Here is a 24,172-nt window from a genome sequence, read left to right as displayed (position 1 = left end):
AAAAAGTGTGTATTATTAGTTTGCTTTTTTCCATCTTTTAATCAGCATAACAATCTAAAAGTAGTTTAAATGTTTGCAACATCTAAATTTTACTTAATAGCACCCTGAAAGTATAATTTCATTGTGTTGGATTTGCTCTTTTCCCTCATACAAGTCACTGAGTACAACACAAATAATAAAAAGTGTTTTGTACATTCAAAATGTTTCTTTGGCTACTGAAGCTAATTATTAGTAATGAAGAGCAGAAGCCTTGAAGACAAATAGCTTTAGAAAAATATAATAATCTGTTCATTCTGCAGTAAACAAGTCAGGCTTTTTAAAATTTTCTAAGTCACATAAGAATTACTATGGGCTGTTTGTAAGATACAGTGCCAGAATTTGTTTTAGGATGAAGCTGAAGCCAAGTAATGCACTAAGAAAAGGTTTGGAATAATTTTTTACACTTACATTCTGGTACCACAAATCTGTTCTGCAAGAGAGGTGTTTTCATTTATTAATGAGAAATGATAGCAGAAAATATTTGGTGCCAGATCCTTCTCTTGTTTTTCTTTAGGATGCCAATTTTTAGTGGAGGTCCTGCTTGTTGACTTGCTAGGACTAGTGCAAGTATGTATTTGTAGGATTATCTGCTTAAGCACTTAATTATTCTTTTCTTCAGTGGAAATACATTTATTTTTCTCCCTTAGCTGGGGAGGCTAATTAGGCTTTGAAGACAGTCAAAGTTGACTTCTGTGCAGTTTGAGAGAAATGTTGATCCTGGTTTTTTGTGTCCTGCCAGGTATTATTACCCAAATGTCAGAGACCAGCTGGTTGCCAAAGGGGCCTTGCCTTTGTCACGGCTCTGTGCCATGGTGACTCTGCAGCACCGTGAAGAAATAGGCATTCAAACTTTTAATCTTCCCTTGGTCCCCCGGAGTGATTCCTCTGAGGAATTTCATCTGCAGTCTTCAGGTGAGCAAGGCTTGTGGGCTTTCCCTGGTAAAAGCAGGCTCAGTTGAGGAAACCTCTGAGCAGCACAACAGTGTTTGATGGTGTGTTAGCAAAGGACAAACGAAATCCCTCAAGTTGTGCCAGGGAGGTTTAGGTTTGATATTAAGGAAAATTTCTTCCTCCAAAGGGCTGTTCAGTCCTGGCACAGGCTGCCCCAGGCCATGGTGGAATCCCCATCCCTGGCAGGATTTAACAGCTCTGTGGATGTGGCATTAAGGATGGGGGAGAGTGGTGGCCTTGGCAGTGCTGGAGGAATGCTTGGGCTCCATGATTTTATGGGTCAAACCAGCCAAACCAGTTTTGATTCTGTGTAAAATTCTATCAAATTCTGTAAAAGTCTGTTTGCCTCCAGGGCAAATAAAAATATGGATTTATGTTGGCAATTGAAACCAACCAGGAGTGGTTTTCCTCCCAGCTTTCACTAACACCGTAAAGAGTAAAAAATCAGTGATTAAATAGGGAAACCCTCAAACTGTCAAAAAGTTGAGCGTCAGCCCTTGGACTTGCAGTGCTGTGGGTTGGCCACAGGAGGGCGACACTGAGAGCCCCGGCTTGCAATACTGGCGTTTGGCCACAGGAGGGCGACCCCAGCTTGCAGTACTGGGGTTTGGCCACAGGAGGGCGACACTGAGGACCCCGGCTTGCAATACTGGCGTTTGGCCACAGGAGGGCGACACTGAGAGCCCTGGCTTGCAATACTGGCGTTTGGCCACAGGAGGGCGACACTGAGAGCCCCGACTTGCAATACTGGCGTTTGGCCACAAGAGGGTGACACTGAGAGCCCCTGCTTGCAATACTGGCGTTTCGCCACAGGAGGGCGACACCGAGAGCCCCGACCTGCAGTGCTTTGTGTTGGCCACAGGAGGGCGACACTGAGGACCCCGGCCTGCAATACTGGCGTTTGGCCACAGGAGGGCGACACTGAGGACCCCGGCCTGCAATACTGGCGTTTGGCCACAGGAGGGCGACACTGAGAGCCCCGACCTGCAGTGCTTTGTGTTGGCCACAGGAGGGCGACACTGAGAGCTCCGGCTTGCAATACTGGCGTTTGGCCACAGGAGGGCGACACTGAGGACCCCAGCTTGCAATACTGGCATTTGGCCACAGGAGGGCGACACTGAGGACCCCGGCTTGCAATACTGCCGATTGGCCCCAGGAGGGCGACACTGGGGGCCCTGGATTGCAATACTGGCGTTTGGCCACAGGAGGGCGACACTGCGGCCAGCGGTGGCCCTGGCTGGATGCGGTGCCGGAGTTTCTAAGAAAATAACGGCACCGATCCACTGAGACCGGTGGTGCAAGAGGCTGTGCCACAGCCGGGGGTACAGCCGGACCCAGGGGGAACAGCCAAATCCAGGAGGTACAGCTGGATCTGCGGGGAACAGCTGGATTCAGGAGGAACAGCTGGATCCGGGGGGGAACAAAGGGAAAGATACTCATTGATAGAGTAAGTTTTGTATTAATAAGTGTAGCTAAATGTTGATTATGTTGGATATACGTGCATTAAGAGCTGGCCGTTTCTTTTGTTCCTTTCTTTCATTTAATCCAGGTTTGCTCGATGTGAGTGTGAGGTACCAACGATCCATGAGAACAGCAGCTGGAATAACTGCTCAAGCTGTTTCACTTTCTGTACAAATACACAGGGCAGCTGGTTTGCAGGCAGCAGCCAGGTAAACCTAATTCAAAAAGGACCACTTTTCACTTAAAACAGCCTTATCTGGAGGCAGCAGACTGAGGCATGAGATTAGATCACATTCTTACTGGCCAATTTTCCAAGTGCAGAGACCAAGATTCAAAGTGGGTCCTGCTCCAAAGTGAAAATAACTTTATAAAAACCATCAGGGACCTTCTCATCCCTGAAGCTGCAGTACAGGGTGGTAACATTTGTTCTGCAGAAAGATGCAGGTTGGAAAGGCATGTTTTCCTACATTTCCACTTATTTTTTATGCCAAAGACTGATATAAAAATTGGCTGATATGAGATGGAACCTATTTGGGCAGTGGATCCTGGTGTTGCTGATGCTATTTACAAGCTAACCAATGCTGTTTTCTTGCATTTCACTGTGAAAACCTCAATAAACTGACTAGGAAATGAAACATGTTCCTTTCCACCTTAAGGCTTCTGCTGCCAGTGTGTGGTATCAGCTAGATATTGTTCCAGACTGTGTGGTTTCCAAGAATCAGGAAAGGGCTAGAATAGAGGGAGTCAGTTCCACAAGAGCAGGATGGCTCCTGTCATTCCAGAGCCATGGTCTGACCCTTTCTCAGTGTTGCTGTGAGACTCTGGTCCATCCTAATTCAAGGAGACCCTGAAAGGTGAGGATCACTGTTGTATGGTGCTTGGAGAAGTCAAGGGAATGGAATGACCTCAGACCCCTCATCCTTCAGATGTACGACCTGAGTAGTACCTGGATCTGGTTTACTTGTACATTACTCCATTTACTAATTTCACCTCCTTTTGCTGGTCAGTTCTGGTCTGTAAAAATAATTTAGCTTGGCCTTGGCTTCTTTGTGGAGCAGGTTCTCAGGGAAGTTGTTGTACAGTACAGTGTACCCTTAAAGGTGCTGAGTACTTTCTCAAGCACAGATAAGAGCACAGCCACCAGTGATGGACCTCGTGAGTTCCTCTCACCCTTTCCTATGGGTCCCTAGTATGTTCAGATGGAAAGAAAGGATGAAAATGCTATGCAGCCAGAAGCCACGTGCATTTTGACTTAGAACGCTCGCTGTTAGTCCCATCTTTTCACCTCTGTTTTAAGCATGTTGCTTCCCAGATTCCTGATGCATTATCTGCTTCTCTTCCTTCGTTTTTTTTCCCCACGTGGAGTGCAGAGCTGTGGCACAGAAGAGCCCCTCTGTGCAGCACTGTGCAGGGGTGGGGGTGAACGCCTACGTGTGCGCGCTCCCGTCCTTCCTGCCCCCGGCGCAGGCGCGCAGCACGCGGGCTGTGCCCGGCTCCTTCTGCCCAGAGTTTGGGCATCGCCTGGAGTTCCTTTGTCATCTCATCACCCAGAAAAGCACTGGAGAAGCCTCTTCTCTGGGGGAACTCTTGCAGTCTGGCAGTATTTTTTTCTCCATCTACCATCAGAGCACCAAGTCAGGTAAGGACAGGGGCGGTTGCAAGGATTGAATACTGGTGCAGAAGTCCCCTTAATTTTAGTGCAGAAAATAAAACACTCGTAGAATTATGGAATAGTTTGGGTTGGGACTTGAAAAACCCCCCTGCAATGAGCAAGGCCATCTTCCAGCAGGTCAGGTTGCTCAGAGCCCTGTGCAGGGAACTCTGCAGTTGCTAAGAGATGTAATTCTCTAAATTGTCTTTGGGAGAGACTGTTCCCCCTGTGCAAAGAGTTTTTGAGGCTCCCAGTGATGACGAGCACCTCTTACCAGCTGTCCTGCAGTCAGTCACTTATGTACCAGTTGGATATATTTACAAAATTATTTCTTTTCCAGCCACTGACAAATTGGCTGACAGAACATCCAGAGATTATCTCCTTGGGACAGTCACGATTCCAACCAGAGACCTGCTGACAAGAAGATCAGGTATCACAGCAGTGCTGTGCTGCTGACATTCTGTGGAAATGCTATTGCAATTCCTTAAAACTATTTCCATTCCTGTTTTGGGGGCTTGTTTTCATCTTGGAGGGAATTTCTGGGTTTTTTTAGACCAAAGTTCTTCCAGATGTTCCCCATGTGTTCAGTAAAAATCCTGTATTAGGAAAGTCACACAAAGGTTGTTGTTTGAAAATCTGTTTTCAGGGTGTAGGAATGAATATTCTGGGGCTGAATGAATATTCTGGGGCTACTGTGAAGAAATTGCCAGCTAAAACCAGCACCTAAAATCCTTAGGACTTTATTCAGTGCTGTTTATTTTCTAGAAAGTCCAGAAAGGATGTCAAGTCCATGAGTTGCAGTGTTTAGTGCAGGACCAGTGACTGCTTTTCAGATGTCAAAGCTGGAAACAAAAGTCTTAGATAATTAGAAAGTAGTAGGATTAACTTTTTTTTTTTTTTTTAACTGGGTGTGAAATATCTCAATGCTCCTTTTGGGTCCCTTCCACTTTAGAATATTCTGTGAAATTTCTGTCAAAAAATTCTTCATATACCTGTCCACTAAGGATCTCCTCTATCTAGTATTAGTTTGGAAATATTATACCTTGTAATAATGATGTTTTTATTATTTGCCTTGCTTATTTCTGCGTTAATTTCAGCGAAGTTCTCATTTTCTCCTGCCCAAAAGTTTGAGGTTGTTTTTAATGAGAAGAGAGTAGGAAAGAAGTGAGAATACATAATTTCATAACTGGTTATCCCAGGGATAGAGTTTCATTGTAAAATGGGTGTTGTTAATGAAGTGAAAATCCTTTGGGGTCAGAACTGCTGCTGAGGTTTTAGAAGGCCAGCAACTTGTTGCTCTTTCAGATTAGAAATAATTTAATAAAATTCCAAACGAGAAATAAACCCTTGGTGTTCTGGTCCTTGATCGATGACCAGAGAGGTGTCCATTGTTCACTGACGCTTTTGGAAAGCTGGGACAAGTCTGACGGGCTCTTTCCTCCGGCAGGAATTTCAGGCTGGTTCCCAGTGACCGCATCCGAGGACCCGCTGCCTCCGCGCCGCGCCAGCGCCGTGCAGGCCCCTGTGGGAGGGCTGGAGCTCTCCGTTGCCTTTGCCCGTCAGGGTGACAGGGAGCGTGTCCTGGAGGCTGCCAGGCTCCTGGGGTGGAGCAGCCAGGAGAACCTGGAGGACAGCGAGGACGGCAGCGGGGACTGGGAGCACGGCGCCGGCGCGGTGGCTGTGACGGTCTCCGCGCCGCGGGTGTGGCTGCCGCTCCGCTGCGTGCGGCTCACGGGCCAGGCACACCTGCACGAAGGCACCTACTGCTACCTCAGGTACAAGCTGTACGACCGGGAGGCCACCTGCACGCGGCCGAGGCGGCCAAAAGTGAGCGAGGACGCGGAGAATGTCACGGTGAGCTTCAGGAAACCCAGCAAGGTGACTCTCAGAAGGAGCCAGGGCCTGCTGTGGTTCTTCAGAGAGGAGAAGTTAGAAATCCAGGTGTGGTGGGCGTGTGGCAAGGAAAATGAGGCGGAAAGACCCCTTGACACAGATCGTCTTGTTGGATCTGCCTACGTCGACCTGGCAGCGTTGGCAGAGAGATCCAGGAGAACGCTGAGCGTTAGTGGTGAGTCCCTGAAACACGGGGTCACATTTCATTCTTCCCTGTGGGCACTGTAATGTGCCTCCTTCTCCAGTCACTTTAAACAAGATGTTCATGGCTTTGCTTTGTCCTGCACAGAATCCCAGGGTGGTCAGGGGTGGAATGGATCTCTGGAGATCACCCAGTCCCAGCCCCTGCCCAGGCAGGGTCACCTGCAGCAGGTGACACCGGAACACATGCACGTGGGTTTGGGATGTCTCCAGAAAGGGAGACTCCAGGCCCTCCCTGGGCAGCTGTTCCAGGGCTCTGCCCCCTCCGTGGACAGTTCTTCCTCACACGGAGGTGGAACTTTTGTTTTAGTTTATGGCTTCTATCATCTACATGGTACTCATCAGCTACCAGATTTGTGGACTGATAGGCTCTTCTTTTAGATACACTCAGGAAAGGGAGAAACAACAAGAGTTAAAACAAATTTTTATGCAGGGTGTATGTTATGTTCTCAGTATATGTATATAAAATTATGCTGATTCGCTGTTCCCAGGGCTCTCAGGAAGTTGATGTGCTTTAATCTGAGTTACTGGGGGAAAACGAAGGTGTACCAAATTTGGGGGATTGGTCGTGGTTTTCAATGTTTCCAAGCTTGTACTTGTGGGTGATAACTCACATAGAAATTACACTGAAAATCAAAACTCGTTCTGCTGGGCTCCTGCGAGATCTCTGCAGGAGCGAGCTGTAGCAGCTGCTCTCCAGGCTCCTGCTCTTCCCGTGGCTCAGTTCTGGCTGTCTGTGCCCTCTCCTGCAGGCGTGTATCCGTTGTTCAGGCGCAACGCCGCAGACCTGGCCGGAGCCGCGCTGCGCGTTCGCGTCAGCCTGGCGCCCTGCGCCCTGCCCAGAGCGCCCTGCGCCCGGGAGAGCAGCAGCACTGAGGATGCAGGCTCGGGGCAGAGCCCTGCTCTGAGCCAGCCGGCCTCTGACACACGGCAGCTGGGCGTTGTAGGCTCAGGGATCGCCAGCGGCGAGCCGCAGGAAGAAGACGAGATGTTCCTGGAAAACACAGTGGCTGTCAATATCCTGGTGGAAAGAGCAATGCATCTAAGTTTAAAAGGTAACATCTCACACCCTTCCTTTTCTGCCTTTCTTGCCTTTCTTTTTTCTTTCTTTCTTTTCTGTTTCTTTGTTTTCTTCTGAGATCTGTTCCTGCTCCAGCAGAGGGAATGGCAGGCACTGATTTTTAACTTGGCTTTGTGGTGTTGCAGCCCCAGTCACTGTGTGAGTACAGGGAAAGCAGGAGGCTGCACTATACAACCTGTCTTCATTAATAAACTACAAAATATAAACAATTTAATGTTACCTGTTGGAGATGACAGCTGAATTCTGAAATTAAGCACTGTCTGAATAGCTAAACTCCAGGTTAAGCATTGACTGAATAACTAAACCCCAAGATGCCCCTATCTCATGGACTCCTGAAAATTAGCACATAATAAATTTGTAAAGCTGGCTCACTGTACTCAGCTTTTCTTCCCCTGATAACACAGCTAAGAGTCAAATGCAAGCCATGATTTAAGGGTATGTAACTCTAAAAGAATCTGAGCCCTGCAGATGCATTTTTGTAATAATTCTAGAATCTTCTGGAATTCATAGTCTTTGAAAAACTGGTGCAGTTTTGTTTGTTATTGCCAAGTTTTTGATGATATAAAGGAGGTTTCTTTTGAGTACTGCAGAAATATTTAAATATTTCTGTCTTGCAGCATGGAGAGTAGCTCAAGCACTGGAATAGGGTCCTCAGGACGTGGGTTGTATTCCTAGTTTTACTTCTGACTTCTTAGATGGTTTTGGGCAAATGGTTTTTCTGTTTCTCCCTTGAATATTCCAGTTTCTGCCCTGTGAAAGGTTCATGTAATATTTGCTTCCACTGTAAACATAACATGCTATCAGCTCCACCAGTGAAAAGGAATATTTTCCAGATGGTGGATTTCTTAGCCAGCTGTGTGGTCTTAATTGCTGAACTGCCTTTAGATTTTGTTACTGTTGTTGTTATTAATTAAAAAGTCTGCATGTAATTCTCTGTCACTTCAGGAAGTCCCTTGACAGAGCGGGAAGTGGCAGCCCCCAGCAGCTGTGTGTCGTTTGCTGTTGCTGGAGCAGATGCCCCAGTAACCACTCCAGTGGTGGGGAACACAGACTCCCCAGTCTGGGACTTCCAGCAGCAGGCAAGGTGAGAGGGGGGGATTCACAGACACTCCCTGGGTCTGACAGCCAGGCAGGTGTGAAAAGGGCTTATGGCTGGGGGTTTGTTAGCTCAGGCCTGGATATCTGAGCTTAAATTTAAAAAGATGAATTGGCTGCTTCAAGGAACCTCAGCAGATCAAGCCATACATGGCAGTATTCAGGATTAACCTGTGTGATCCAGTCTTGTGTCTCCTCCAGTGTTTCTAAGATCTGAATCCCTTCAAAGAGCTTAAAAACTGTTCTACATTTAACACTTCATTTTTCCTTTTGTTTTTTTTTTTTTATCTCCAGCACTGAACTTCAAACATTACAGCTTTGAACCATATCCCCAGTGCTTTACTGTCACTGTGTTTCTGAGTCATGAAATAAACTGTATTTCTATTACTTCACAATTCCTTTGTCCTATCTTTTAAATGTACAGCAAGAGTGAGGAGAGGGAAATACTTCTTGAATAAGCAGAAGCCTGAACTATGTAGTGATGTGTTGTGCTTTGAGGCTCAGTAATTTTGGGGTTTGTTTTGTTCCTGCCCCCATCAGTACAGAAAGAAACTGTAGATAAAATGGGTAGATAAAATGGCACTGAAACCTCAGAAGCATTTTACTGCTTTTTCCTGCTTTGCATAAAATATTATGGTTTTTGTTCCTAACAGATTATCCAAAGAGCTTCTCCTGGATCCACAGCAAACCTTGGTCTTCAAAGTGTGGCATAAAGCAGGTAAAGTTTGTGGTGCAGTATTAAGAGGAGTGTGTTTTCTGCATCCCCTTCCTTAGGTTTTTGTATTTCATGCAAGGAAAATAAATTCTGTCAAGTGAATAGGAGAGTAGAATTGTAATGCCATCTTTTGCCTTGTACAAGAAGAATACCAGAGATAAATACCCACAGATTTCCTGGCCCTTGGAATCCTCCTTTTCCCATTAATCATCTTACAGGATTTGGTTCATCCTTATTCTCTCTGGTTTTATTTTGATGGTGCTTTAGAGGCTGGATTTTCCTGCTGAAAGAAATTCTGAACTGCTTCCTTCACGTGCTGTTTGTTGTTGCTGCAGTTGGTTGAAGCTTGGCCAGCCAGTTGTAGCCAAATACTTTTATTTCTTTCTTTTTGCACATTGAAGTTCAGCTGTCTGATCTTTGCTTCAAAAATAAACTTCCTGTGTATGCAGAGCACGGGGTGCACTCTGTGCTTCTGCTGCCAGTCCCTCTCCCTGCCCTGGCTTTCACTGTTGTGCAGGGATGTTTTTAGCTGAACGTAACCCAGGTCACCCAAACAAGATCCCCCTGTTGGACAGGATTGTTCTGCACCTCGGGTCAGCTTCCAAGCCACGTTTCCAGGGCTGTGTTTTAGCATTCCTGAAAATGATTGATATCAGTGTGCATGTGCCTTGTGTCCTTCTTCCCCAGAGTCGGAGCGAGTGATAGGATTTGCATCCGTGGACCTCTCTCCTCTCCTCTCTGGCTTCCAGCTGGTGTGCGGGTGGTACAACATCACAGACTTCAGCGGGCAGTGCCGAGGGCAGATTAAAGTGGCCGTGTCCCCTCTCCAAAATATAAACCATCTCAAAGAAGAAAGGCAGGCCAGGGCCCGAAGCCAGCCGGAAAGTTCCTCTGTATGTCCTTCCATGTCCTCCCCTCTCACACTTCATTGGGTTGCTAATAATCAGCACTCTGGCTTCCCGAGCAAATTCACAGCACTGTCATGGGCCGGTCTGCGTAAATGTACCAAAACCACCTAATTCCCTAGGAATTCTGCTCCAGGTTTCCATGGTAGCTGCTGGCCAGTGCTAGTTACAGCTCCTCAACCAGGTCATGAGCATCCCAGTGCCTTCACTCAGTGGTTGTTTCATGGGTGTGGGGGATTTTTTTTAGGAGAGTATTCTGTGCATTTGGATGTCTGGGAGCATGGCATAGTTGTGTTTGCTGCTTTGGGTGACAGCTGGTGCTCAGAAACATACAGTAGATTCAGCTTTTCATTGGTTAGGAAATATCTAATTTGGCAGGAATATTTTTCTGGGATATTTGCCTTTTTTGGGGGGGGGGGTTTCTTTATTCTCTAGACTTCCCAGATATGCTTGGGTGTGTTACAGACATATAATGCAGCCTTTATCCTACTTTTCATCACTTTACTCTCTGATAGCATGGAGGGAGTGCGGGGAAATCATTTGAAAATTTAAAGCTATTTAGAAAACCTGAAGTTGTGATAGATCAGCAGGATAATACCTTAATTTCTCTTATTTTCTTATTGTGAAAGACTCATGTACAGTGTTCCTTTTCCCTTTTCATCCTAGGTGAAGGTCAGCTTTCCAGCATGTCCTAGTAATTCTACAAACTTGTCCAAGCAGATGTTGCATTCTTTGTCAAAGGAAGTCGGTGTTCCTGCTCGAGAGCAGTAAGTCCACAGGCTGACAACCTTTTTGATTATTTTCAGGTCTCAGAAATACCTCTCTAAAGCCAGTTGACTCTACTGGAAAAATGGTGCACCCTGTCAGTGTGTCCACTGTGTTTGGGCTTAAAAATTAATGGCCATTCCCTTTCCCCGTGAGAGAGGGGTGCAGGAGGCAGCAGTCCTGGGACAGGTTCCTTTTGGCACAGCCCAGATGTTCTTTCCTTGTCATTGATACTTCCTGATTTGTTTCAATTCCACCTAGTAAATAAGGATTTAAACTGTGCCTTTGTTGAAGCTGGCAGGTACTTTCTCCAGACCTTGATAAGAATGAGGGTTGTGTCTGTATTTGGTTTTATTTTTAGTAAGTTTAACTTAGAATAGAGTATTCCTGATGCATCCCATTTACTTTGCCTGAATTTCTGTCCATGACCAGTGAATGGCAGCTGGTGAAACGCTGTAGTATTGCCTATTACAGGAGGGGGACTGTCAGATATCCTGCAGTAATTCCTGCTTTCTGTCCCTTCAGATGAGTGAGAGTGTCTTACTTTATTATTTGTTTATTTAGCCTACAGAGATGATCCTCTTCCCATATGTGTCTTTGAAGTTTAGAGGGACTGTGTGCCGCCACTCTGGGATCTGAACAGCTGCCTTGGGAGCTGCCAGCAGGCGTGGGAGCTCCCTACCAGCCCCACTACTAACCTGACTTTGGTATAAGTCTGAGACAGTAAATGACATTCCTGTGCACATTTGGAAGGACTCGCTTCATCCATCGGCAGCTCTTGTGGATTTCAGGACATGGGCTGTTCTTAGGTGGCAGACTCTGCACAGCGAGCGGTTCCAGTCTGGTTTTTGGTGTTAAACAGAGGCCTGTTCTCAGCAGGATTGGCCCCCCTGGCACACAGACGCCCCGGCACGAGGAGCACATGCAGAACGTGCGCCGGTTCCACGAGTCGCTGCAGCAGGCGGGCGGGAACGGGAACGGGCACCGTGCCCGGCGGGACACGGCTGCGCCGGCCTCGCGCGCCGCGCTCCTCACCGCGCTCAGGTACCACAGCCCTGGGGGAGATGGGAGCGAGGGATCCCTGCTGGGAGATGGGAGTGAGGGATGCAGTTCTGAGGAGATGGGAGTGAAAGGGTGGGATAACCCACAAAGAGATTCCGGTGTCGGTCACGGCGGGTTGAGGCCAGGCTGGAAAATCAGGGGCTGGGTGGGGAGCTGCCAGGGGAACAGCAGCAGCAGTGTGTCCCAGTCGGGAGGGAATGGTTGGGTTTGTCCACCCTGGTGCTGCTGTCACAGAACAGGCGCTGTGGAGCCACCAGTCCCTTCAGCTGCCTTCCACAGGCACAAGGGTGAGCCTGTGAGCATTTTTGGGGTGCACAGAGCAGCGTATGCTTTCCCATCAGGATGTTTTTCTTCTTGCTAGAAGCAGTGTTCTCTTGACTAGATTCTAGGTTTAAATGAGGTGTAAATTTAGAAAAATAGTATTTATTATCTGTAGGAATACAGGAATGACAGAGACTTCCTGAGGTGCTTCATCCCTACCACAAGCAAAGTATCTTAAAATCCCTAGATCTTAAACACATAGAAATCCTTTTTATCTAGCTCAGATGTAAGTCACAGAATATCCTTGGCTTTTTGACTTTTATTGGAAGGTCATCTCAAATCCCACTCCTTTGATTAAGTAAGCTTAGAACTAGCTCTTTTTTAGCTTCCAGCCCAAGTTTCATAGCCAAGTCAGGATTTGTTCTGGATTGTTATCCTCTTGCTTAGAGCAACCTCAACACTTGCCTACTGATCTGCTTTTCAATAAAAACCTTTAATCTTTTATTTGCATATTTACCTGTTGTTGGCTGGAATGATCCAGCTTAAACCCAACTGCCACAGGCTCATTTTCCCTCTCTGACCGAATTTTTTACCACTGATTGCAGAAAGAACTTGAGCGAGCTGGATGAGGTTCAGAGATACTTCAGTGAGAAGCTGACCAGGTCTCTTCCCGACTTCAGCACGTCCAAACCAGGCCATGAGGAGTGGGAGAGTCACCATCAGGGCTCCACGAGCAGAGAAGTGGATCCCAAAGGCTGCCATCTTTTGGAAAAATCTAGTCAGTTGGTGTCGCAGGTCAGCAGCCTAATCAATGGTGAGTTGTTGCTGTGAGTAGCAAAGTGACAAGGAAATCAAATCCCTGCTGGTGCTTTTAAAATAACTTACCAGAGCAGAGAATAAACTGGAGCCCAGAGCTGCAGTTGCTGCCAGCTGGAAAGGTATTCCATGCTTTTTCTGCCCATGGCTTCCTACAGGGAAGCAGCATTTCCAAGAGATGAAGGGCACATCCCTGTTATGCCAGAATTTGCCATTCTTCTGCCACTTTGATCTTCTTTTTTCCTGCTCTTTGTTCTCCAAGGTTTTGCTCTTTCTGTTTCCTTTCTCATCCTTAGCAATTGTTTTTACTGCTTTTTTACATGCCCTCCTCTACAATCTGTTCCAGACTCTTCCTCTTCCACTTCCAAATGTCCCCCACCATTCCCTTGGAGCAGGACTTGCCTCAAAACAGTTGGCCACTTGACCTAATACTGGCAACCTCAATTCTCAGAGGATGCAAGCAGTGAGTAGGATCTGCTCACTGGGAAGCAAAAATAAGTGATTGTGGCTTTTTTAAGAATTTGTAAAATTTCCCATTAATTTCATCCTCAATGCTTCTGTTTTTCCTGAGCATTTCTGTTCCCCTGCCCTTGTCAGTGGGAAGCAGAGCAGAGCATGCTTACATCAGCAGTGTTTGCAAAGCTGTGCATGTTTAGCTCCCAACCATCCTTGCATCTAGAACTTTCTGCCAAAAACCCACATAAATCAGACTTAAGCTGAATTATTGCTCCATGCATTTACTGATGCTGTTTTTTGTTAACCAGACTTGCAGACTATAACTAAAAACAGCAAGGAAGCTTCTGACGTGCATCAGGAGAGCAGCAGGAAGCTGGGTGCTTTGGAGGTCCCCAGCTGGAAGCAGGAAGGAGGCAGTGAAGCTCCTGGAGGCCAGCTGGAGATGCCAGCTGTGCCAGCTGGAGATGCCAGCATTCCCAGTGGCACGCGGCCGCCGTGCCGTGCCGGCAGACCCGTGTTTGGGAGACACTTGTTGCACCAGCTCCTAGGCCCCCTTGTCCCTGGAGATGAGCATCCAGAGGGTGATGTCCAGGAAAAGGAAGGGGCTTTTGCCATCCAGCCACACAGTGAAGAGGAATATGAAGAAGATGTTATAGAGCCACGGACTCTAAATGAAATAACAACCATGACAGACAGGACGAGCCCCTGGTCCAGCGTGATCTCCGAAACAGGGCAGGGGGCTGAGCTGCAGCCCCTGGACCCCAGGGCAGAGGATCAGCACTCCATGGATGTGGGCTGCTTCCAAAGAGGGAACAGCAGCACCTTGTCCAGCATGCTGCAGGGGGACAGCCAGAGCGTGCTCAGCGCCCTGAGCCCACCCGTGAGCCCCCACCTGGCTGGGAACAGCCCCTGGGGAGCAGCAGGAGACTGCCAGACCTTCCCCAGCAGCACGGGAACAGGAGCAGGAGACTGCCAGACCCTCCCCAGCAGCATGGGAGCAGCAGCAGGAGACTGCCAGACCTTCCCCAGCAGCACGGGAGCAGCGGAGAGGGAGCTGCTTCTGCCAGCTGAGCCGAGCCTCTGGAGCAGAGCACTGAGCACTGAACCCATACAGAAAAGTGTGGAGTTCCCTGCAGGCTCCAAGGAGCTGCTGCCATCCTCAGGAGACATGGGTTTGACCAATCAAAAAGCCACTGAGAGAGGGGAGGAGGAAGATGCTGAGGTTGTAAATGGAGATCATCAAGGCAAGGAAGGAAGTGGCTCTGATGAGAACTGTCCTCAGAGTGTATCTGCCCAAGCTGGCTCGGAAAGAAACAGTGAGAGCTTCCCTGATGACAGCAGTGAAGACCCAGTGGAAGGCTCAGAAAACCCCATCAAACAAAAAATCACTTTGTATCCTTTACTCTTTTCTTAAACACTCTTGCATTGCATGGCTCCTCTGCTTAGTTAGAGTCTCCCTGGCCTCAGGACAGAGAAATGTGCAATGTGAAGTTCTTCCCTGGGAAATGAATCCAGAGCTGGTGATCTGGGAGGGTGTTGGAGGACCCCATTACACTGTTTCACACACTGTAGTGATGACTTTCTTGAAACCTGTAGCCAGCAAATTTTGTGATTTGTGAGTCACTTCATTTTGGGTAGTTGCTACATCTTGTTGCATTTTCTCTCCCTGTTATTTTTCCCCATGTGTTAGAGCTCTTGTGTTTCTCCTGTATCAAAAGAAAGTGCTTTATTTTGCCTTTAAAATACTTCCTAATGTTTCTTGCACAAATTACAAATCTTGGAGTGAGTGTTGGAATCTTTGCAGGATGAAGTCCTCTGCAGATTTGTGAGGTATTGTTTTAAAGCGAGTCAGTTTCCTGTGCTCTGCGAGCCCAGGTGAGAGAACCACGTGTTCAGAACAATGGAATAATGATTAAAACAAATGAAATTTACTGTTTGGGACCTGTTAACAGCTGAGGCTTTTTCTGCACCTGGACCTCTGTGCAACTGCATACTGCCAAAGGTTGTTCCTGAACAGTTCTGCTCAGATCTGGTCCTGTTGTTGTTCCCAACTTCTTCCTTCCACCCCAGGAGATGGAGGCCTCCATGAGACTGCTCTGCACTTCTTCCCATCCTTCCACACCTCCAAAAGTAAGTATGGGATGTCCTTTCCTTTACTGTCCAACTCAGTCCATTCCCTGAAGCAGGAACAAAACTTCTCCCTTCCTTGGCCTACCAGCACTCAGGTGTGATGGCTTCCAGCAGAGTCAGGGGGACTCTCCTGACACCTCTTCTCTCCGTGAGGGTGGTTTAACATCCATGGCTGTGTCTCTGTGGTCCCTATGCCTTTATATCCACCAGTTGTTGAGCGTGCTCAGGAAATGCTGCTCCGGCAGGGGCAGGGGCAGTGGCAGGTTCTCACTCTGCACTTCTTTGTGCTTCAGTGTGAGGTGACGTGCCTGGTTCTGAGGGGTTCTCACTTGTGATTATGGCTTCAGTTTATCTCTTTTGGACCAGGATGGAATGAGGGAGTTTGCAGCAGGAGGGGGTTCCTGGAGAGGTATCCTGTGATGGTTCTGGGACCCAGGGAGCAGAAAATGGCTTGAGTGATTGTTCCTCCTGCAGGAAAGCTGTGAATTGCTCAGGGTTTGCTTTTTTATCTTCATAAGGATTTATTTACTGTCAGAAGTTTGTGGTTCAGTTGTTTCAATGTCTATGTATTTATCTTATTTTCAGTTCCTAAAGAGGGGTTATAAAAAAGAGAGAGACTTTTTACACAGGCATGTAGTGATGGGATAAGGAGAAGCAGTTTTAAACTAAAAGAGGGGAGATTTGGATTGGATATTGGGAAGAAATTCTTCCCCCTGAGGGTGTTGAGGCCCTGGCACAGGGCTGCTCCATCCCTGAAAATGTTCCAGGCCAAGTTGGATGGGGCTTGGAGCAGCCTGGGACAGTGGAAGGTGTCTCTGCCATGGCAGGGGTTGAAATGAGATAAGCTTTAAGGTCCCTTCCCACCCAAAGCATTCTGGAATTCCGTGATCCTTTTCCAGCCCCAGCTCTGCTGTGGGTGTGGATCTGGGTGTGCAGCAGCTCTTTGCTTACCACTCCTAGACAGGGTGATGCCTTTCTTCCTCTCCATATCAGCTATGAAACACTTCAAGGGGCATTTATGTCACTGGGAGCAGTTTGCCTGATGGATCAAAACAGACTCAGGCACTATCAGCTCTGAAGGCACAGAAACCTGTGGTTTAATACTAATATCAGTTTTACTTGAACCCCCTGCCTGCAGCTCTGAGCTCAGTGGCTGGAACTACAGCCCTGCAAATTATTCCTAATTAGGTAAAATGTTAGCAAGGCGCTATTTGGATATTTTGATCTTAAAGCCGTTAATTTGAGGGTTGGCTGGCACTAATCCTTTGCTGCAGCACTTGTAGGATGGGCTGGGACAGGATTTGGTTGTGCCTTGTTCATCACATTCCCTCTGTGAAGAACCAGTTTTTCACTGCTACCAATGTATAGAGTTCAGAAAAAATGCTTCCTCATAGTTTTGTTTTTAATTGGCCTTCGGAACATCAGCTTCTAAATCTGGCCTTGGTTTGGTTCTGCACAGGTCAGCAGACAAGCGTGACAGCCAGGCTGAAACCTGAGCTGTCCTCGGGACATCACCTGAGCCCTCTCTCACCTGGCAGCTGGCAGCTTGTCTCCTGACCTTCCTGGTGCCCCTGCCACCTCTCCCTGGCTTTCCCCAGCTTCCCTCCTGGAATGACACAGCAGTGGTGAGCTGTGGAGCTGGGCAGTCACAGCGAGCAGCATTTGAGACAAAAACGTGGTCTCAGCTCCTGAGGTGTGCCCTGAGGAGGTGCTGCAGCAGGTCAGGCTCAGCCTGGAGCTGTGACCACCTTCCAGGGATCAGAGTTTTGTAGAGCCTCACAAAACCTCTTTGTTTTTCACTTCTCTCCCCATTACATCAAACTAACGCTTCCCATTCTTGGGGTCCTTCCCAGCTCTTGTCTTCCACACTGCTCTCCTGCTCTGAGGGGGGCTTAGAGGATAGGTTTGAAAAATCTGAGAGTTGATAAACTTTTCCATAAAATGCCAGAATCCCAGAATGGTTCGAGTGCTAAAGAACATCAAAGATCCTCTTGTTCCCCCCCGCTGCCATGGCAGGGACACCTTCCACCATCCCAGGGTGCTCCAAGCCCTTTCCAGGCTGGCCTTGGAAGCTTCCAGGTTTCTGGGACCAGCCACAGCTTCTCTGGGCAACCTGTGCCAGGGCCTCAGCACCCTCACAGGGAAGCATTTCTCCTCAGTATCCCATCTAACCCCGCCCCGTGGCAGTGGGAAGCCATTCCCCTTGTTCTGGCACTCCAGGCCCTTGGCTAAAGTCTCTCTCCAAATGCAGTGATATTCTTTTCCCTCTCACCTCTAGGAACATTCCAACAGAATAAGAAACTTATATGGAAACCAGTTTTACTCAGAGTAATTCATATTTGTGCATACAGACTTACCTTCGGTGTGAATTAGCAATAACACAGCCTTGGGCAGATTCACTAAAACAGGCATTTATATGTTCCAAAATGCCAACGGCAGCAACAGCCAAAACCTCCTTTCTTGGTTGTGTTGTTTCTTCTTGATCTGCTGGATTTGCCTGATTTCCTTGCTGGAAAGCAGGGGCAGGTGCCAGGCCGGTGCCAGGGTGGGTTGTGGCCTGTTGACACAGATCTGCTCGCCCTCCGTCCCTGTGCACAAACACAGCTGCTGCCAAGCTCGCTGGGCCACAGCGCTGAAACCTCCTCTGCCTCCAAGACTGCAATTCCTTGACCTTGGAGGACCCCATGGCCTGTAACGTGCTCCTGGACCTGCTGTAGCCCAGCCCCTGGCACACAGGCACAGCAGAATCCTGGGCTGGTTTCAGTGTCGCTGCCATTCCTGCAGGGAGAGGAGCAGAGCGTGATCCTCGGGGCACGAGTCCCCTTTCCTCTTGCATCTTCCCCCTGGAACACGTGTGCTTCCTGGCTGAGCCCCAGGCACTTGGAGCCTGAGAGACAGGGAGACCTGGATGGGCACTGACCTGAGCCTGTGCTGGGGTGAGGAGCGGTGTAAACACGACACTTGAGATGTGTGCTCTGGAAACTATGCAGGGCAGCAAACTGGCAGCCAGAAACTGCCTGGGAGATGGGTCACAGGAAGGTTTGGTGTCCAAAAAAGAGCAAGGGAGCTGGGGAAGGGGCTGGAGCACCAGGAGCAGGTGAGGCAGCTGGGAAGGGGCTCAGCCTGGAGAAAAGGAGGCTCAGGGGTCCCTTGTGGCTCTGCACAGGAGGGGACAGCCAGGGGGGTCGGGCTGTGCTCCAGGGAACAGGGACAGGAGGAGAGGGAACGGCCTCAGGCTGGGCCAGGGCAGGCTCAGAGTGGATATTGGGGAAAATTTCTTCCCCTGAAGGTTCTCCAGCCCTGGCACAGCTGCCCAGGGCAGCGGTGAGTCCCCCCATCCTGGAGGGATTTAAAGTTGTGTGGATGTGGCACTTGGGGACAGGGGATAATGGTGGCCTTGGCAGGTCTGAGGGAACAGCTCCATGATCTTACATGTCTTCTGCAACCTCAATAATTCCATGAGTCTGTGATTCTGGTCATGTCTCTGAGCTGGGAGCGTTAATGGTGCTTTCAAACTTCACTCATTTTGGGTCACACCTGTACATGTGAAACAGCAGCAAGAACTGGTGTTAAACCTCTGCCACAGCTGGAAGTTCCTTCTTAGGGAGGCCATTGGGATAGACACACGCATCTAACACCACTTCAGCCTGCACATTGGGCAATGGTGGGAAGATGGGAGGAGGTGTATTTCAGGTGCTGATCTCTGAAACATGCCAGTGGTGTGTTTTCCAAGCACACCTGGTTTCCTGACTGTGGGAGCAAACAGACTGCTCTCCTTCACCTCAGTGACATCAGATGGCATCAGGCACCTGCTCTTGTGGCTTTGGAGAACAGAGCATTTTAGGGGTATTAGATGTTAGGAGGGCATTACTGACTGTGAGAGTGGTGAGCCCTGGCACAGGGTGCCCAGAGCAGCTGTGGCTGTCTCTGGATCCCAAGGCCAGGCTGGACATTGGGGCTTAGAGCAATCTGGGATACGGAAGGTGTCCTGCCCATGGCAGGGGTGGCACTGGATGGGCTCTGAGGTCCTTTCCCACCAAAACCATTCTGGGATTCTGTTCCTTACATTGAAAATGGGAGGTGCTGGCTCTCCATCCCTGGCTGTGCAGGACACGTGGCACATGGGAAAGGGGAGCTGTGGGAGGCAGGAAATGCAGTTTTGTGCACCTTTGAAATAGGGTTAGTTGGCAGATTGGGGGAGTTTCCTGGAGAGATGTTTTCAAGTGCTGTGCAGAACTCAGGGATCAGCAGAGGGCCTGGTCACTGCCCCTCTCCAGCCACTCCTGACCTTTTGGCTGTTCCTTGGGCAGAAAACAGTGTGGGAAGAATGAGCTACTGTCCTGGTCTCTGGACAGCCCTGTCCAAGGGAGGTGCTTTGCCCAGCAAGCAGCTCTTTCTGCTGGTTTTTAAGCTTCTGCTGTGGCCAGGTCTGCATTTAATCTCTCTGGGCTCCTTGTACTTTGGTTTAGGAAATTCATCCTGGAGAATTGTTAAGAAGAAAGAAGGGCAAAGCAAAGGTTCTCCTGATTATCCATGTGCAATGAGAACAGGAAGTATTTTACCTGCAGGCTGTAATGCACAGGTTACCAAACACAAGGACTCACTTATTCCTGAAAAAGCCATTTCCCTCTCCAGACAGTGCATCTCAAAGTGCACAAAACAGGGTCCTGGAGCTGTTTCTCCTGGGAGGGAGCTGGGCACCTCAGGAGCCCTTTCCCAAGGCTCAGAGAAGCAGCCCAGGGATGTAGGTGAAAGGCCAGCTTGTTGGATCAGTTTTCCAAAAGACCTTCCTGGGCCCCCAGCTTCCTCCCTTAAAGGCTCCCGGAGCAGGGTCACTCTTCTCCGTGCTCCACAGGCACAGCCCCGCTCTGAACAAGCTGGGGGGAAATGTGTTTCTCTGTGTGCTGAAATTACTCATCTTCCCGTGCTGCTGGAGCACCAGGGACACAGCCAGGCTGCCGGGAGGCTGCTGGCCAAGCACGGAGGAGAAGCCACTGGTTAAACCAGGGCTTTTCCTCTCGTGGGCTGCTGCCCTGGGGTCCCTGCAGGCAGCTGAGCCTGGCCCATCCCGTTTATCATGGACTCAGTGATGGTTTGGGCTGGGAGGGACCATGAAGCTTATCCAGACCCACCCCCTGCCATGGCTTCCAGTCGCCCAGGTGGCTCCAAGCTCCATCCAGCCTGGCCTTGGGCACTTCCCGGGATCCAGGGGCAGCCACAGCTTCTCTGGGCACCCTGTGCCAGGGCCTCAGCACCCTCACAGGGAAGAATTTCTTCCCAATATCTAATCTCAATCTCTCCTCTTTTAGTTTAAACCCCTTCCCTGCCTTGTCCTGTCAGCAGGCTTAGGATTTGTTGTTGACAGAGCATTGCCTCTGCCCTGTGAGATTTGGTCTTCAGGTTCTGGAAATTATAAAGTAAAATAATAATGGAAAGCCAAAAAGCAGTCAGGTCCCAGTGAGTACACCACTGCCATTCTTTGACTTCATACAGGGAGACTTTGGCCAGGGGTGGGCACTCACCGTTCCAGGGTTCAGCTCGTTCTCTTTCTCATTGGGATGGTTTTTCCTGTGTATCTAACCTGTCACCCTCTGCACAGCCCTGTGGTTTGCCACGACATGAAGCCAAGAGCTCTGACACCTGGTCCCTCTCTCCCCAGAGCAGGAGTGCAGCAGTGCCTGGAGGAATCCCCTACCGAAGAGCAAACCGTCCCAGGCCCAGCCCCGAGCTCTCTGAGGAGGAGGCCAAAAGAATCGCCAGGATCTTCTCTGCTCAGCTCTCCAAGAAGGAATAGTGCTGGCACAGCAGAGCTTCCTAAGCCATGGCCGGATGCACGGACAAAGGAGGAGCCCCCAGTAAAGGGGAGGTGGAAGCCGCAGCTTTCAGGCTCTGCTTTTAGTTTGCCTAATTGGTTAGTTAATTGAAGTCCCATATTTAGAAGGGCTTAAAGCCTGTGGGCACCCACAGGGAGCTGTGTCTTGTAGGGGCAGGTCCCCAGTGAGACACACCTGTGTGGATAACCCATGATCCATCTGCTCTCCAAGTAGTCCAGTTTTAGGATTTATTCTGTGAAATGGCCCTTTCAAAAACAATTGGTGGGCAACACAATTCTCTGCTTCCACTGGTGCCCAAAGTGCTTGTGTGAACACAGGCCAAGGGCACCGTAAAATCTGGTGGGTGTACAAAAGAGGATGACTAGAAAGATGAGACTTTTATATTTATATTTAAATTATTTTTGTACACCTTTCAGAGAACAGACTTTGATGCCAGCAGAGCTCAGTTATTTTTGTACTGCTGTCTCCAGCATTTGTTTCAATAAAATTCCCCTGGTTTCTTGTCAGCCTGTGCCAAGTGTCCCTATGCCAGGGCAGGAACCTTTCCTCAACAGTAGACTGGAGTCTCTCCCACATGAGCTTCCAGGTCAGAGAAACACTGCTGGAATCAGGGGTGGCCAGGAGCACATGGAAAGAGCAGGGCTTTGCCAAGGAATTGAGTATCACCATGCAGCACAGCCCCATGTGGGCTAAGTGACTTCCAGTCTGAGCTGCTTCTCAAACCACACGTGGAATTCAGGATTTCAGCAGCCAAAGGATCAGCATCCCTTTTTTCTCACACTTCTGCAGTGTTGTTTTTCCCAGGGGACGCCCTGAATGCGTCAGTCACTGCTGGCACAACTTGCCCTGTGCTTGTGGCCCCTTTCCCTGCCCTTGCAGGGTCAGGATGGAAGGTAAAGGCACCCAGTGTCCCCTGGAAGGACAGGAGTGACGTGCAGGCTGCTTTCTCCTGGTGGCATCCCCAAAAAAGACCCAGGCAGGATGCCAGCTGGGCTGGGATGACTGCCATGGCCGAGGTCACAGCACTGACCCTGAGCTATATCTTGGGCATGAGGTAAACCGCGTCTTCCTTCCAGATTTGGGTCAGCCATGGAGCCGGGCAGGAAAACAAGGCAGGAGCCAGCTGGAGAGGGCTGTCAGTGCCAGGCAGCTTTTGTCTGGAGCCTGAGGGATGGAGCGAAGGTGGCTCCAGGGTGTCAGGACCAAAGTCCTCCTCAAACAAGGCAAGTTCAGGCCTGAGTGTGGAGGCTCGCAGCACATCCTGAGGCACATCCTTTCTGCATGTGGGGCTAATGAGCACCAAGGGTTAAACACACTGAGTTTTTAAAAAAGGGAGAAAAAGGGACCTTTCTTCACTCCACCTTGGCCTCCAGCCTCTCTCCTGAGCCCAGTCCCTCGTGGCAGCCTCAGACCCAGTGCCCGGCCATGCTCCCGAAGGTGTCATGGGTTTGATGGTGGATTTCACTCCAAGGTGCTCACCCAGCACCAGCTCCACCGGAGCTCGGGGAACACATTCCACCATGCAGGGGCAATCCTGCTGGGAGCTCAGCAGCTGTCTGGGATGGATTGTGGCTCGTGGTCTTGTCGGGCAGAGGGATCCAGCCTGCCCTGCACAAAGAGCTCAGTGCTGCGCTGCCCCCAAACCACTTGTGAAGCTTTGGGGCGAGGGTTTTCTGCATCTCGTCCTTCCCAGAGTGGTTTTAGGGTAAAAACCGACATTCCTCCCCAGTCCAGTGCAGGGGGTCTGGGCAGGACGCCCCTCCCCATGGCTGAGCCCCGGGAGGGGGGCCGAGGGCTGCGACAGCCACCTCAGTCGGGTGCCAGGTGACCCAGCCCCATCAAGTGAAATGCCACCGGGGGAACGCTGTTTTCCTGTCACCCGATCCGTGGCTGCTGGAATGTCGCCCTGGGTGCTATATAAGGGTGGGGCCAGGGGGCCGGCTCTCAGGGCACTGTCTGTGCAAGGCAGGAGCTGAACACTGTGCCGAGGTCCCTACGGTGAGGCCACAGAAGGACATGGCTCCGGGCAGGTCACTCTGGGGGAGTGATCTCACCCAGCATCCCCTGTTATGGCTGGGGTGGGATAGGGAAGGGTGGGCATTGGTGATCCCATGCTGAGCAAGCCCTGTGCCTCAGTTTCCCTGCAACAGAAGGGAGCAGACAGGGCAGGGATATGGTTTTAGGGATTGACCAAAGCCACCAAGAGCCACCATGGCACATCATCACCTCCGTCGCCGAATAGGACACCCACGTGAAGCCCTGTCCTGATGCACCCTGCTGGCTCCCCCACAAACCCTCCTCTCCTTCCAGCCCCCCTGCCACCATGGTGGGTCTGAAGCCCCCCGAGGTGCCCCCGACGGCCGCCATGAAGTTCGTCAGCGCGGGGATGGCCGGCTGCGTCGCTGACCTGTGCACCTTCCCCCTGGACACCGCCAAGGTGCGGCTGCAGGTACGATTCCCAAAACCCCGGGCAAAGGGAGCGCCTGGGGACACGGCGTGGGACTCTGCACGCCACCGCTGCCACGCAGCTGGAGACACCTGGGGAGGAAGGGAAGGTGGGTGATACAGTGGGCACCCTCCCACAGATCCAGGGCGAGGTGAGGATCCCCCGCACCATCAGCTCTGTGCAGTACCGGGGTGTTTTGGGGACGCTCAGCACCATGGTGAGGACGGAGGGAGCCCGCAGCCTCTACAGCGGGCTGGCAGCCGGGCTGCAGCGCCAGATGAGCTTCGCCTCCATCCGCATCGGGCTCTACGACTCTGTGAAGCAGCTCTACACCCCCAAGGGCGCTGAGAGTGAGTGTCCAGCACTTCCCTGCGCACCCCTTTCCTGAGGCACTGCCCTTTCCCAGGGAG

General features: G+C 49.9%; 2 protein-coding genes and 1 long non-coding RNA gene across 6 annotated transcripts in view; 2 read left to right on the top strand and 1 right to left on the bottom strand.

Moving 5' to 3' along the window:
* C2CD3 (C2 domain containing 3 centriole elongation regulator) overlaps positions 1 to 21,822 on the top strand; it is a 37,841-nt gene extending 16,019 nt beyond the window's left edge. Inside the window, exons 18-32 of one of the 2 annotated variants that reach the window (XM_041460381.1) lie at positions 779 to 951; positions 2,540 to 2,660; positions 3,822 to 4,090; positions 4,443 to 4,532; positions 5,550 to 6,170; positions 6,949 to 7,251; positions 8,223 to 8,361; positions 9,026 to 9,090; positions 9,775 to 9,980; positions 10,659 to 10,759; positions 11,634 to 11,801; positions 12,686 to 12,894; positions 13,661 to 14,744; positions 15,380 to 15,482; positions 21,147 to 21,822. In XM_041460381.1, the coding sequence (XP_041316315.1) occupies positions 779 to 951; positions 2,540 to 2,660; positions 3,822 to 4,090; positions 4,443 to 4,532; positions 5,550 to 6,170; positions 6,949 to 7,251; positions 8,223 to 8,361; positions 9,026 to 9,090; positions 9,775 to 9,980; positions 10,659 to 10,759; positions 11,634 to 11,801; positions 12,686 to 12,894; positions 13,661 to 14,744; positions 15,380 to 15,482; positions 21,147 to 21,218 (3,724 nt within the window). In that variant the 3' untranslated portion in view covers positions 21,219 to 21,822. Of the gene's footprint in view, positions 1 to 778; positions 952 to 2,539; positions 2,661 to 3,821; positions 4,091 to 4,442; positions 4,533 to 5,549; positions 6,171 to 6,948; positions 7,252 to 8,222; positions 8,362 to 9,025; positions 9,091 to 9,774; positions 9,981 to 10,658; positions 10,760 to 11,633; positions 11,802 to 12,685; positions 12,895 to 13,660; positions 14,745 to 15,379; positions 15,483 to 21,141 lie in introns of both variants that reach the window. The other variant, XM_041460380.1, reaches the window with a different exon arrangement.
* LOC121349697 lies at positions 12,380 to 13,664 on the bottom strand. Its single transcript, XR_005954584.1, has 2 exons — positions 12,966 to 13,664; positions 12,380 to 12,842 (listed from the first exon to the last, which is right to left on the bottom strand). It is a non-coding gene; the product is annotated as an uncharacterized LOC121349697 (long non-coding RNA).
* A 694-nt stretch (positions 21,823 to 22,516) lies between the features above and the next one.
* LOC121349694 (mitochondrial uncoupling protein 3-like) lies at positions 22,517 to 24,166 on the top strand. 3 transcript variants are annotated; one of them, XM_041460385.1, is made up of 3 exons: positions 22,517 to 22,539; positions 23,627 to 23,753; positions 23,902 to 24,166. In XM_041460385.1, exons 2-3 carry the CDS (start codon positions 23,640 to 23,642, stop codon positions 24,148 to 24,150), a joined length of 363 nt encoding a protein of 120 aa, XP_041316319.1. In that variant the 5' UTR covers positions 22,517 to 22,539; positions 23,627 to 23,639; the 3' UTR covers positions 24,151 to 24,166. The 3 variants fall into 3 exon arrangements, with proteins under 3 accessions (XP_041316319.1, XP_041316321.1, XP_041316320.1); XM_041460387.1 differs by lacking the exon at positions 22,517 to 22,539 and adding an exon at positions 23,171 to 23,314; XM_041460386.1 differs by lacking the exon at positions 22,517 to 22,539 and adding an exon at positions 23,173 to 23,314 and having other exon boundaries at positions 23,627 to 23,765.
* Positions 24,167 to 24,172: the final 6 nt, after the last annotated feature.

This window comes from Pyrgilauda ruficollis, unplaced genomic scaffold (assembly GCF_017590135.1).
Source record: "Pyrgilauda ruficollis isolate IOZ18807 unplaced genomic scaffold, ASM1759013v1 scaffold143, whole genome shotgun sequence".
Taxonomy (NCBI): domain Eukaryota; kingdom Metazoa; phylum Chordata; class Aves; order Passeriformes; family Passeridae; genus Pyrgilauda; species Pyrgilauda ruficollis.
The sequence above is the reverse complement of the archived record's forward strand: the minus strand, read 5'-3'. Positions and strand labels throughout refer to the sequence as shown.

Coding starts and splice junctions, on each gene's coding strand:
- LOC121349694 (XM_041460386.1), top strand. CDS start 23,640: ATGGTGGGTCTGAAGCCCCCCGAGGTGCCCCCGACGGCCGCCATGAAG. Junction 23,766..23,901: donor CCGCCAAGGTGCGGCTGCAG/GTACGATTCCCA, acceptor ACCCTCCCACAG/ATCCAGGGCGAGGTGAGGAT.